General features: G+C 41.4%; 1 protein-coding gene and 2 long non-coding RNA genes across 3 annotated transcripts in view; 2 read left to right on the top strand and 1 right to left on the bottom strand.

Annotated features, from left to right (window-relative positions):
* Positions 1 to 1,113: 1,113 nt before the first annotated feature.
* On the bottom strand, positions 1,114 to 1,992 carry LOC149106309 (uncharacterized). The gene is made up of 2 exons (XR_016209574.1): positions 1,748 to 1,992; positions 1,114 to 1,626 (listed from the first exon to the last, which is right to left on the bottom strand). It is a non-coding gene; the product is annotated as an uncharacterized LOC149106309 (long non-coding RNA).
* Positions 1,993 to 9,254: 7,262 nt separating this feature from the next.
* Positions 9,255 to 10,966, top strand: LOC149106308 (uncharacterized). Its single transcript, XR_016209573.1, has 2 exons — positions 9,255 to 9,786; positions 10,819 to 10,966. It is a non-coding gene; the product is annotated as an uncharacterized LOC149106308 (long non-coding RNA).
* The window catches only part of LOC149106307 (uncharacterized), a 6,271-nt gene continuing 3,407 nt past the window's right edge, over positions 10,966 to 13,829 (top strand). The window contains exons 1-3 of the mRNA XM_089297291.1: positions 10,966 to 11,037; positions 11,721 to 11,824; positions 13,697 to 13,829. The exon at positions 13,697 to 13,829 is cut by the window's right edge and continues 99 nt beyond it. Of these exons, the coding sequence (XP_089153417.1) occupies positions 11,813 to 11,824; positions 13,697 to 13,829 (145 nt within the window). The 5' untranslated portion in view covers positions 10,966 to 11,037; positions 11,721 to 11,812. The remainder of the gene's footprint in view (positions 11,038 to 11,720; positions 11,825 to 13,696) is intronic.

Genomic DNA, 13,829 nt, shown 5'->3' with positions numbered 1-13,829 from the left:
TAATGTATTGCTTTAGAGCTGGTACCTTTAAGGGGTCAAAAAAATTTCGAACCACGCCCACAAAACAGGGCCTTGGTACCTCTTAGGGATTCTTTCCAAAATTTCCGACGAGCACTCCCGTCCTTTTTTTTATGGGATCCCAATACCGGGGTTCTGGTACTCTTTCTGTCACGCAACACAGTGCTCTTGGAAGAAGCTTTGGGCGACAGAGTGGCCCACGTTTTAACTGACATTTAGATTCAAATCGAGAAGTTTACTTCAGTTGGGTAGCCGATTGTTATTGTTAAGTTTTAAGGCAGCATTGACTGATACATAAAAAACAGTATTGACCAATACATAAATGATAAATACCAGGCTAACTTCTCCTAAAGAATAGGAAAATGCGAAGACACAGAATGTTCATTATAATGGCAGATTCGAAACCATGGTCTTACTTTAGACTGTTCACAAACCTCTGTTTTCTCGTATTTTTATTCGACCGTTGAACGCACGGATAGAATCGAAAGAGGAATGGACGCCAATGCAAAACGGAAGACGCGACGGGGTAGGAAGTGGGGACCCTCTATTCTTCGTTTGGCTAGCTTAGCTCGCCTCCCGCCACCACCCCCGCGTGCTTCGCGTTCGCTTTGCTCGCTTTTTCTTTCACGTGGGTTGAAAAATAGAGAGGATGCGCAAACACACATCAGCCATAAACAGATGAAAGACCTTAAAAGATATGCTTGTTAGACCGAAACTATAAAAGGTTTTTTAATGTCTCATACCGATGTAGCCGGAATGTGCGGCCTGTTACCCCTGGTTATGGACCAAATGGGTGAAGGCTCATCGCAAAAGACTTAGTTGGCCAAGGTTCTTTACACTGCACATTTTCTACGAGCCGGGTAAGGTTTTCTGGTACGCGTTTTCTGAAACCCGTGCTCGGACTACCTCTCTGAACACGAAAGAAATTTTGGCTGAGTGTCAAATCCTTACGCTGAGCAGATAAAAATAAAACAAACAAATAAGTATATGTCGAGGCCAGGACTTGTCATAACTAGATAAAATTCAAGGATCTGGTTTCATCGAAGACGCTGAGATCAATAGCTACCCGAGCCGGCTTTTCTTAATAACATTCAGTTGCAGCGAGCATGTTGTGTGAATCAATTGCTGTGCTCTTGTTGGTTGGTTTTTTTTCGCCAGGTTAGTACGTAGTATTTCATCCGTGCCATAAACGTTGACTTTTCGAGAAAACGGCCCTTGAAATTGCGGCGAAAAGTTGACGGAGAAGCATTCGATAAGCCAGCATATATCATTACAGTGTGTGATCAATGCACATGCGTTTCAAGCACTGTTTTCATAACTTAAGTCCGGCAGGTATATTTTGCAGGTTGCAGGTTACAGGTTGCAGGTTGCAGGTTGAAATTTAATTATAACTGGAAAACCGCTGGCACTAAAAATAATTAATGACCTATATACTCGTCAGGGGTTCTTACATAAAGTAGTTTGCGTCTTTCACATAGTGAAAACACGATCGATTCGCTTTAAGTACTTATCGATCGACACGCTGAGACCAGTGAAATCTCTTCAAAGCCATCTGGATGGCCGCTCCACAGATGTTTCCATCGATTCCAGATTTGGCTCGGGTCTTCCCTCAGCAACAGAAGATTGCTATCACAAATGAAGCAGATAAATAAAGAAATAAAATAATTTAAGAGTTTAACCGACAGAATATACCAGCACAAGCTCAGTGTGCTTTCATTTTGGTACTCACAGGGAAGAAACCAAATTCAGCAGATATTTCAGATGATATTTCAGATGTTTCTTCAAAAACAATAATTCATTACAGGCTGTAAAATCATAGAAATATACTCTCCTCCCATCGCTTCGGCCGGTTTGGCACTTAGGTGAAAGCCACCTAGGCGATCGTAAACAGCATCAGGTAACAGTCACAGTAAGTCTACCACCTGTACATTTCTTTTAAGTGCCAGCGGTTTTCCAATTATAATTAAATTCCAACCTGCAACCTGCAACCTGCAAAATATACCTGCCGACTTAAGTCTCCATGGCAGGTGCCACATACTAATTCTCTATTTCATCTGTGAATGTGGATAGTTCAATTCTAGTAACTAAGCAGAGATCGTTTTTTCAATGCCACCTAGCAGGCAGATCAACATTGCTGCGTTTAAACCTTTGAAGGCTTTAATTTTATGACATAAAGAAGGGGACCCGGCCGTTTTGTATTTTTGAGATCAGGTCGGTGGCATAAATGATCGTGAAAACGTGCCCATAGAAGTTTTGCGTTACCAATATCCCGAGTTGAAGAACAAACTACGCGTTTTGAAGAAAACTCATATTTCACCCACGCTACTGCATCGCGTTATTAGAAACAAAAATAACTCCACTGATGCTGACCCCGAAACGATCTCTGTGCATCGCCAGAGTGATTCGGAAGGATCATTATCATCATCTGTATAGCCGCCGACTCAAGGCTCACTCAATGCCTTTTAACCCTATTTACCCTTAAGTTGGGAGGGCGCCTCAAAGTGCCCGCGCAACTTTAAACTGCTCTCAGCTTTAAAATCTATACCTGGTATATCGTTTAACTTTATGACGTTTCTTAAAATTATCAGGGGACATTTTTGTGAGACCTTCGCTTGGCCCCGTGACTTGATATTCCGTATGACAACCGTGTTTTGATCGAGAGTGTTTACCAAAATTCGCTTATTAGTGTGACTGTCCGTAGGACGTAGGACTATTGGGGTTAGAATATTGGAAAAGATACTACAAGTAAGCGAAATACTAGTTCCTGATGGAAAACTTGGCGCTCAGATGTCAGTCATTTCGTCAGCTGGACAAAATATGACGACATGCTATAGGAGCCATATATCCAGGTACTGTTCAATCGGTTACTCGTTCGGTAAACACTGTTGAACGGAAGATTTAGAAGACGATTATTTTGAGCAGAAAATAGGGATAAAACCCCATCTACAGCCACTGAATTTACAAGGTGAGTTTATAATATTGATTTTTATTTAATAGGATGCTAAGAACTAAGATTTTCTTGGAATTTTGGGTCCGACAGCAGAGACCCTAATTCGATTATTTGCAGCTGTTGACACCTCGAGGTAGCGATTTTCCCGGAATAGGGCGTGCATTTTCCGTGCAGTAATTAAAAGCCCCAACTAATCTTTACATCCCTGAAAAGAAGAACATTTCCACTAATCACAACTTTAATCTCAAGTGATTCGGAGTTATGCCGCGTAGGAAAAACGTGTCTTGAAAAATGCTCCAAAATTAGATTTTGAAACATAAAATATTGGTGATTTTTAAACAAGCGCCGTGAATTAAAAATTAGACGAAAAAGCCTGGTTTTCGGCTTAAATAATTTGCCAATACCTCCCATACAAATACACAAAAAGAGGAAAAGCGAACTTGCTTTTGCACTTTTCAGGAGCGAAGTTCTTGTGTTGATACTCGACGCACTAATGTCCACCATTTTGTAGCGGTTGGCATCCCCCAATTTTTTTGGAAAACAAAAGTAGATGTGAACAAAGCAAATATACCACGTTTATTAACTCATCATGGGGCATCTCTGAGTGAAAGATGAGGGAAATCAGTTTTTCAAGCATGTGCCACATTTTTGTGATTTTTCGCGGTCTTCGAGGACATTTTCTCTTAATTTTATCATGATGCTGCAGGGCGTCACCTTGGTGTAGCCTTAATTAATACCTATCTAGGGAGACAAACAATAGACTGCAAGGCTGATACTACGTGAAAAACGTTTCGAGACACCAACATGACAAGAACCGATAAAGTAGGATCGCAACAGTGGACAGCTGTTTCGCCCTTCTTGGGGCTCGTCAGCACTGTGTAGCAAAGATATGTAACGCCAGCCCAACAGCCAACGCACATAAGTTGCAAAATGACCCGTTCACTATATGAAGTTCCGTACTTTGAACTCACTTACGCCCCGAAACACGCGTTGCCACATCACGTGTTTCGTGGCGCAAGGAGACAAAGAGTCAAGATTGGTGTCTCGAAAAGCAAAAGAATAAATGTGACTGGACAAGGCCAGCCTAAACATTTAAACATTCCTACGTTGGCAGCGTTTATCGTATGCGGTCCCTTGCAGTTTCTGGTTTCTCATTCGTATTTTCGGACCGTAGATCTTTTTAGATCTGATACGCTGCGTTTTTTAAGCATGGTAATGGCCATGCGGTTGAATGTTTAAATGTTTAGGCTGGCCTTGTCCAGCCACGTTTATTCTTTTGCTTTTCGAGACACCAATCTTGACACTTTGTCTCCTTGCGCCACGAAACACGTGATGTGGCAACGCGTGTTTCGGGGCGCAAGTGAGTTCAAAGTAGGGAACTTGATATAGTGAACGGGTCATTTTGCAATTTATGTGCGTTGGCTGTTGGGCTGGCGTTACATATCTTCGCTACACAGTGCTGACGAGCCCCAAGAAGGGCGAAACAGCTGTCCACTGTTGCGATCCTACTTTATCGGTTCTTGTCATGTTGGTGTCTCGAAACGTTTTTCACGTAGTATCAGCCTTGCAGTCTATTGTTTGTCTTCATATATTTTTTTGGCTGATCAGATCTCTTGTAGATCCTACGTTGGCAGCGTTTATCGTATGCGGTCCCTTGCAGTTTCTGGTTTCTATCTAGGGAATACGACAGACGTCTTTACGCCAAAGTAATCCTGTTCAGAAGTCATCAGTTTAAGGGGGCTCTATGCAAAGCAATTTATGTCAAAACCAAATACCGTAAATCCTCGAATTAGTGCCCGGGGGCGCTTATTCGAGGGGGCGCTTTATAGGGGGGGGGGGGGGGCGCTTATTTAATTTTTCCCAAATCGTGGCCTGATATGATCATTTTCTTAATACATCGTCTGCGCGTAAACAACAACATAAGCTGCTTATCGACGTAAAAAGCTGACCCTAAATTTAAAACGCGGCACCGTTAGTACTTGTCCGTTTTTTCCAAACTTAACGTGTCCACAAACTGAAACAATGCATAAATCTACTCGACGAAAACTATACATCCTTTGTTCTCTCATTTCTCGTCCACAGAATGGGAGGAAGGGAGCGGGACACTTATTCGAGGGGGGGGGGGGGCGCTTATTTTAAATTTTGACCGATAGGAGGGGCGCTTATTTTATGGGGGCGCTTATTCCAGGGGGTGGGCGGCCGGGGGGGCGCTAATTCGAGGATTTACAATATTTCGGGCATAGAAATTGTTTTCGCTCATCATAATAATAATTTGCTAAGTTAGTAATTTACCAAAGAGATGATGGGAGTCCATTGGAAATTATGCCTGGTTAATATTTGGGGAGCCACTAACCACCCTTGTTTTACAGAATGTAGAGGAATATTAAACTTGCAATCATTCCACTTTAACAACTCATTCATAATTCAATGTGTAGACTTTCCAAAAGAGTTTTCCAATACCTCCCTGGCCAGTTGGTTTCGTCGTTGGAAAGGACTTTTCCCACTTGCAGCCCGCCAAATGTACCGGTGGATATTTCTACCGTTGACGTAAATACATTACAACCAATGAACAAACAAGTACTGACCTTACGTAATAACGTTGCGCGTGATCAACGATTGCGTTAGATGGTAGAAACTAACCAGAGAATGCAATTTAACGGTCACATTTAAAGTGGTACTATGACGAAAATCGCATCTTTCCTACGTAACATAAACAAGTACTCTGCATGAGAAGAAAAATGCTGTTTACTAATTTCAAATATCTCTTTTCGTTCCAGAGATAACCAAGTTTTTAAAATATGCAAATTAGCCAATTTATGACGTCATACACTCAACCAAATATTGATCAAATATTATGAAGAAAGATATCTCAGCCAATTTTTATCAAAAGTGTTTGATTCTTTGCAGGAAGATTCTACTGAATGTGCTACACAATACGAGCTGAACAGTTGTGTTACCATGGTAACATACTGGGTTGCAGACTTCCCCAATATTAAAGGCGTCTCTGGCCACCTTTGGTGTTCCATTTTGATATTTGTCAATGGTGCCTCATATGCATGATTCAGCGAGCATATAATATGTTAGCTTGAGTTCGTGGCCTCATTTAATGTTTTTCGAGTTGAAAATTACTAACATTTTGAAATCAAGTGGGTGGGGACTGGAAAAGAGTCAGTTGCCATGGGAACAGAAGTTTTTATAGTAGTAGGTGTGTTGCCTGTAGAACTAATGTATAGATTTAGGCCAGCCTAAAAGCGTAGCTCCTGGGCCGGGTTGTTCAAAGCCCGATTAAGCTAACCCAGAAAAAGGTAGAATTTTGATTTGAGTTTTGTAACTTTGCGGTGAGGTTTTCTGTATATTGTTTGGCCTTCTGTTTTGAGTTTTAATAATCACCCTATACAAAACAAAACAGCAAAAAACATTTGTATAGAAGAAAAAGTTGTAATTTGGTTAACTTTTAATCCTGGGTTAGCGTTAACCGGCTTCCGAGCAATCCCGCCCTGTCTCCAACAAGTTAACCTAATATGAGCCCACGATCCAATCGATAACCAGCACTTGGTCAGCGGCCAACTTCAAAAACTACGTGGCCTCGACGAGCTGCAAACTTGAGCCCGCGATATGGTCACGTGATACTGGTCAGCGGATACCTTGTTTTGACAGGTGTCAATTGATCGTGACATGGACGTCCAATATCAAGGAAGTACGCGGTAAACCAAGGTTGCATGTCTGTTAACCTATTATTTGGAGTATGGCCGCCTTGTTGGGCAACTCCGTCGCCGTCGTCGCCGTCGTGCGCACGCGCCCATGAGCAATACCGCTAGCCATGATAACCATGAGAAAATTAACTCATGGGTTTGTTTTTCTTTCTTATATGAGTATGGGGCTCCGCTTGGCGGCCCTTCGGGCCGCCAGAGCTCCGCTATTAGCCCGCTAAGTTTCAATGGTCTGTGCTGGAAATAGGTCCTTTGCACGATCCGGTCACATGGTACGGAATTAATTACGCTGGGACGCAAGTTACGCAGTGGGACTTCCAAAACAAAGGAACTCGTACCAGTCCGGCCCGACTTTCCTTTGTTTTGGAAGTCCCACTGTGTAACGTGCGTCCCAGCGTAATTAATTCAGTACCATGTGACCGGATCCTGCAAAGGGCCTATTGACTGAGATAACTCTATTCATAGACTTGATATAGCATTGGGTTGAGTGTATGACGTCATCAGTCATCTCATTTGCATATTTCCCACATTTTTCAAACTTTGATATCTCCGGAACTAATGCAGATATTTGCAAACGGTAACCGGCGTTTTTATTCTTTGATGAAATTGTACGTGATATACCTGAAAAATCAATGAAATGAGATGAAACCAACATCTGTACAATTTTGTTTACCGGCTTTCCGTAAATGCTAACTGGCTTGAATTTTCCGACCATCGAGACTGCAGAAGCATGATGTTTTTTGATTTACAAACTACTTTGTTATACCTTTTGGACGCTTTATCGACGAACGCAAGCTAACTCAAGGTGCTAAGTATCTTAGCTAGAGGCAATGTAGTTTTGAGAAATGCACCGCTAGCAAATTTGAGATAAATGTAGCCTGCAATGTAGACGTTTTTGCTGTGCGAGCACTGGGGTAATGTGTCACGCTTTTCAGAAACAGCCCAGTGCGTTCTCCACAAAGGAAGATCGTTGTAAGGGTGTTGTACCTGAAAGTGCAAGTTGAGTAGCATTGGCGTTTACTTATTAAACATTGCCTAATAATTAAATGTCTACTCTTTTGTCTCCGAAATTCACTGAGGTTAAATGTGGTCGCTAATGAAGGCTGTTAAGTAGACTCTTGTGGTGCTAGTCCACTTCTGGTCCTCTTTCTGTCACGCAACGCTACCAATGAAGCTTTGCGTTACAGAGAGTGGCCCGCGTTCTCAACATCAAAAGGCTCAAATCGAGAAGTCTACGTCAACAAAAGATAATGTAGTTGAGTAGCATTGTTATTGTTCATTTATCAAAGGAGTATTGAGAGTATTGAGTGATACTACGATTACCAGTTTCCGGTGTTGCCACGGGCAACTCTCCTAGTTTCCAATGGTAACAATATAGTCGCCTGTAATTTCGCGCGCTTTGCTACCAATGACGTCAAAGGCCGACAAGCTGCCATTGGAGCCGGAGCCAGTTGCCCGTGGAAGCAACACAAGTTGAACGTTAAAACCTGGTCACCAAACTTTCGTCGCGCTTTAGCTAGGCCCCGTCCACACGTATCCGGATATTTTTGAAACCGCAACTTTCAACAAATCGGACTCCCGCTTCGCGGTCGTCCGATTTTGTTAATCACTCGTATGATTACAGACCGAATTAGACTCCACTCAGTCCTATTACCATTATAAATCAAGCAAACATGTAAACAAATATAAGCAAACAAAACAAAACAAAGCTCATCATCGTGCAAGTTTTAATAATACGCATAAAATATTAAAATGAGGCTGTAGCGGTTAGTTCTCAACGCCAATATATAGTTTTTAACTTCACCACTGCTATCGGTATGTTAGAGGGGTCAGTTAAGTCAGGGGGGAAGGGTCGAGTTGGGGCTCCGTTGACTGTGCGGGAAATCCTTGCTTTGTCAAGACAATCTACACTGACTTTCCATCAACAGTAAACAACAAAATCAACCACAGCAGCAACAACATCAACACAACAGCAACAACAATAGCCAACCAACAGCAAACCACGTATATATAATGCGATCATCTTTCAAGTCTTTAAATCTTTCTCCCCCACCCGGCCCTTCCCCCTCCGTTTAAATTGATGCGTCATATATTCACTCGAAAAAACAAACAACACAAAGCAACCCTTTGATACTCATTAATATTACCCATTAATATTACCCAGTAATTTATGGTCGATAGAACATTTCCAGGTATTTTTCAACCGATCTAAACTTTCCTAGGAAATAACTGATGAAACAAATTTAGGATCAGACCAGTCAGAATGCTGTTTTAACACTTGATTGACGTGAATTTGTCAGGAACTCTTCGAAATGTTGGTATTGTCGCCCCGGAATATTCTTCTAATTTATGTTGGGGCCGAGCTACCACTGTACATATATGTAGCCCGTATACGGATGAATACCAGTAAGTCTAGTAATGTAATTGCGCTGCAGTGCAACGTATGCTTTAATTAATACTCAAAACACTACTTTTCTGTTAATGGTTCTTCCTTTCTCAAGGCAAACGCTGACAAACTGCTCTTTTAGTAAGTAAACATCACAAAAAAATATCCATTAGCTTTACTCTTAGAACCACGACAAGATGCAAACTCATGATGCAACCATCATTCTTAAAATTGTTTGACGTTTAGATTAGCGCTAATTGCAGTATCAATGCTATTGACAACGGAGAAAGAATTTGTCACGAACAGTTTCAGCGCTTTAAAAGAGCTTCATTCCCGCTAGGTTGGAGTAAATCCCACGGTAATGACAAGTGTATTGTAAAATGTTGGACACACGATTTCGCTCGGGAACATTGTTCTCGACCTTGTCGGAGATCTGTATTTTAATGCAGAGGTGACAGACGACAGACTTCAGTGTTCGTTTTCTGACAGCTGGGTTGAAATTTTGTCCGGTACTTGACGTTGAGAGATTCTAAATGCACTAAAGTTACATAGAAATGGAAAAAACAGCAATCAAATTGAATCAGCTTTCAACAGTTGAAGAGTCCGTCATTGGTGATGCGTCGCTCGATTTAGATTTTGAAAAGAACTTTCATTTTTGACAAGCATGTCTTGTGGACCAACCATTGTGCTTCTGTTGGTACATGTCGCTTCCTTTTTACCAGGTTAGAACTGTTTCATGTGTTTCATAAATGTTTACTTTTTGGGCGAAAACTGACCTACAAACTGGAAAAATATGCATGAGAACCATTTCTTATTTCATCGGACTTCAAAACGCGATGGAACGTTTCTCATTGTGCCATTTTTATCGTTGACTGTACCAAGCTATGGCACATAGTACGAGCAAGAAACTCATTTAGCCTTTTACAGGCTAGTCAGGAAATCGTCATGGAGGTAACTTACAAGCAGTTTGGAACCAATTCAGGCGGGTGACGAAAGGGAAACAATTTTTTCTCCTTCTCGCCCCAAGCCTATAGGTAGTTCTTCTCTTTCTCTAGTTGTTTTTCTCGCTTCTTTCCAGCTAACCCGACGCCTTTAGGAACATAAACTCCAAGCTGTTTTGCAAGAACGTTTCATAAAACAGTATATATAGTTGTAAACCAAAGTCAACTCAGACGTCTTGTGCGAATGTGTCCCCAGCAATGTTTCCCTTTTTGAGTTTTTAACAAGAAATAAAATTATTAGCTCCCCTGTTCGTATGAACACAAAACGTTCCTTCAAGGAGAGGAATGAGTACTCTAAAACAGTCTGTCCTTAGCTCCATTCAGACCACTTGGAAAACGTTGAAGCAATTTCGTTGATCGCCAGGTCAGATCGAGTGACCGAAATCTAGTTAAATTCAAATTTTCTTCGAATTGAAGCGACTCGTTTTTAGACGATAGTACAACTGTGAATGAATGTATTTTTTGTAGTGGTTCGCTTGTTTGTTTTATTGCCTAACTCGATGTGCAATAAAACTGTTTCACAATCAATGTACTTGCAAGTTTATATCATTAAAACTACGGCTGCATACGTGTATGCAAATCAAACGAATAAGTGCATCTGTGTTTTCATGTTTTAGTTCGTTAATTCGTAGATCTTGATAAATACCTCTGAAAAATATTCTTAAAAACTATTCGCCCCAGGTTCAGTGAACATTGGTGAGCGAGACGAAGTTGAATTGATAAGTGATTAATAATTGCGTCCGACGTTCACAGATGCGGCCTTGTGCGGGCAAAGCAGCGTCGCTGTGTCAACGATCGCCTCAGCACCAAGTAAGTTAACATCCGCAGGACCTGCGTCAACTGTGATATCACCTTCACCATCACTGCCATTAAAAGCTGCACCTCCGTAGTCTAATGTCTCTTCCGCGCCAACCTCAGTCTTTGTGACCGCATCCCCAGTAACCGAGCCAACACAGACAACTATAAAACCAAGTAAGTGCGATATCCCAAGGAATGGCGCACAATCATTCATAGGAAAATGAGTTTAATTTTCATGTGAATAAAATCTTATTTTCATATGAAAGGATGGGAACCAAGACTCGAATTGAGACAGAGGCTAAATGTATTCGGAAATGTCCTATTCCAAAATCACTTAGTCCCGAATCCAGTTAAACCGTGGCTTCAAAGCCTAGAACCTAGCCGTTGAGGACGAACATGAAGTTCACATTTGGGCCGGCCTAACTTTTCGGTGCCTTGAAATTTCGCGCCAAGTCGAGTCAGCTGGAAAAGAACGCCTGGGACTAAGAAAGAGGCATCGCTAGTATTTAAAAACCTTTAAGACTTAAGAAATCTCTATCAAACCCGAGTCAGGAAGTCAGAGATCCAAAAGTCTAAATTCAAGGAAAAAAAATTCACGCCTATGACTCAGACATTTTCTCAACAATTTTACATTTCTAGTCCTAGTGGCAGGTTTTGTTTTTCAACCTAGGATATTAAAAAAAAAGAGATATTAAATAAAATGTGACATAATTTGTTTTTCTTTGACTGCGCATGCGATTGTCAAAGATTTATTCCGTTGCTTTTAGTTTTGCTACCAATACTGGACAGGGCTACCCCTAAGTAAATTGACAACCACGCTGATTTTGCACACTCACCCGTTTATCATTTGTGCTCAGCTTGTGCGGTCCTGAGTATTATATTGAGGTTTCCTTGGGATGAACAGCTAGCAGACACATCATCATTTGAATACAGAAGTGTCGCGTTGGTGATGTCGCAAACTGTAAGTACCACAGTATAGGTTGTAATTGAATGGGGTAATAATGAACTTCATTTTTCTGCCCATTACCAGTATAACGTAGAACAGCAACCTGACGCAGTATCTTTCAAGCATAAGTCCTAACATTTGGTCTTCTTGTTCTCAGTTTCATATCGAAATGAATCTAATATTAAAGGGGTCAAAGGGATTCTGTAAAAGTACTGAAAAATAGGTTATAATAACAGAACCCTAAAAACGTACATCAGCAAAAAGCACGTATAAAAAAAAATCACATTTAAAAATTACGTAACAAAAGACTAACTGAGAACCGGAGGCTCGCTGTCAGTAGAATCTCCTCCGTTCTCAAATCCAACCGTACAGCGATGTTTGGACTGTTACTGTTAAAAGAATTATTTTTCAGTTAGAGGATAATTCAGTGGCTGTAGTGAAACTTGCCAACTTTATCACTCTAAAGCAGAACAAGAAAGGGATTTCTGAGGAGAAAGTCTTATTTTAAAGAATAGCCACAACTCAGACAACCAGACAATTTTAAATGTTCCCAATCCTCGTCTAAAATATACAGCGGTCAAACGCACAAATCCGGCTTCACTTTCGGTTGTCCTTGCCTCTCTTTTGTACGTCTAACTGTTGTACAAGGTCATGTGTCAATGCCTTGCACTTTCAGCTCGCCTTCCACCTGTGTCACGTGATAAAGCCAGCTCCATTTATTCTAGTTAGTTCGACAACATGTTGCTTTGGGTCTACCTCTTCTTCATTATTGTTCTCCCTGCTAAAAACATGATCAGTACCTTCCAGGCTAATATCAGTGACACGTTTGAACCACGTGTTTCCAACTGGTCCTAGTCCTTCACTTCACGGTGATTGTGTTATACCGGCATATTGTTTTCTGTAACCAATAGAGGGATTAACTCACATCCCAACCCCTTAAGCTCGGGGGGCAAGGACATGCATGCAGTCGAACCCCCATCAAGCGGCCACCCTCGGGGAGATGGGAGGTGGCCGTTTCATACGGGTTGGCTGCTTTTAGGGGTTTGTTTACCTTGAATATTTTCACCATCGGGTTAATTTCTTAGCCGCGAAACATGGCGTCACTTCAAGACAATCATGATAAACGTATGTTGGAATGTTTTAACACTCGTCACCTTCTATTTCGGACTCTTATCTGCCATCGCTTTTTCCAAAACAAAGTTAATTTACGTATATTAAATTTTGGGCGGCCGTTTAATAGGGGTAAAGACAATAGAGAAACTCTCATCGGGACGACCAAAAAGTGGCTGCGGCCGCTTAATATCCGTAGCCGAATAATAGGGGTTTCATTTACATTATCATGATTTTACTGACAATAATTTCGGGACTTTGATAACTGGCCACTTGATAAGGGGTGGCCGCTCAATAGAGGTTCGACCGTATGTATTTAGTATGGTCTCTGAGGTCAAACGTCTGGCAAGGGCGACTCCACCAGCCAGTATCTCTGTCGGGTGCAAGGAGGCTCTCCAGCATAAGTAGAAGTCTCACGGAAGTTTGGTAGAATCCTGAGTGCATATGTGCCTGACACTTGTAATAAAACGTCTCATTAAGATCGTTGGCAAACCATCAGTTACGACCTAATAACCTACGTGCATCACTATTGTCAAATTCTCTAGGTGTGACAACGTAAAAAAGTTTCTTAAATTTTAAGTAGCTTTCCTAACCTTTAGCTTGGATGTTGAGGGTTTTTTCAAACAAATGGAGTCTTTATAAGCTGAAGTTTGTGGGAAATGGGCGCGCAGCATGTTTGAGCACTGTGGATGTCTATAGCTAATCAGACATTATTATATTAAATGTCGATTCAAAAGACTCTTGAGCCTTAATTTGTGGTTTGATTTTACTCTACAGTTTCAAAGCCTTTACAATGATTCTCAAGAGTATGAACACATCAATGTATCGCGAGTGAAACTATCAAAGAGTAAAGACGGCTTGGTTGCTACGAGCACGAATTTATGTTTGGTTGTGAAGTCCAAAGATGGTG

This window comes from Orbicella faveolata, unplaced genomic scaffold, assembly GCF_042242905.1.
Source record: "Orbicella faveolata isolate gen_17 unplaced genomic scaffold, um_ofav_v1 contig_3, whole genome shotgun sequence".
In the NCBI taxonomy this organism is placed as follows: domain Eukaryota; kingdom Metazoa; phylum Cnidaria; class Anthozoa; order Scleractinia; family Merulinidae; genus Orbicella; species Orbicella faveolata.
The sequence above is the reverse complement of the archived record's forward strand: the minus strand, read 5'-3'. Positions and strand labels throughout refer to the sequence as shown.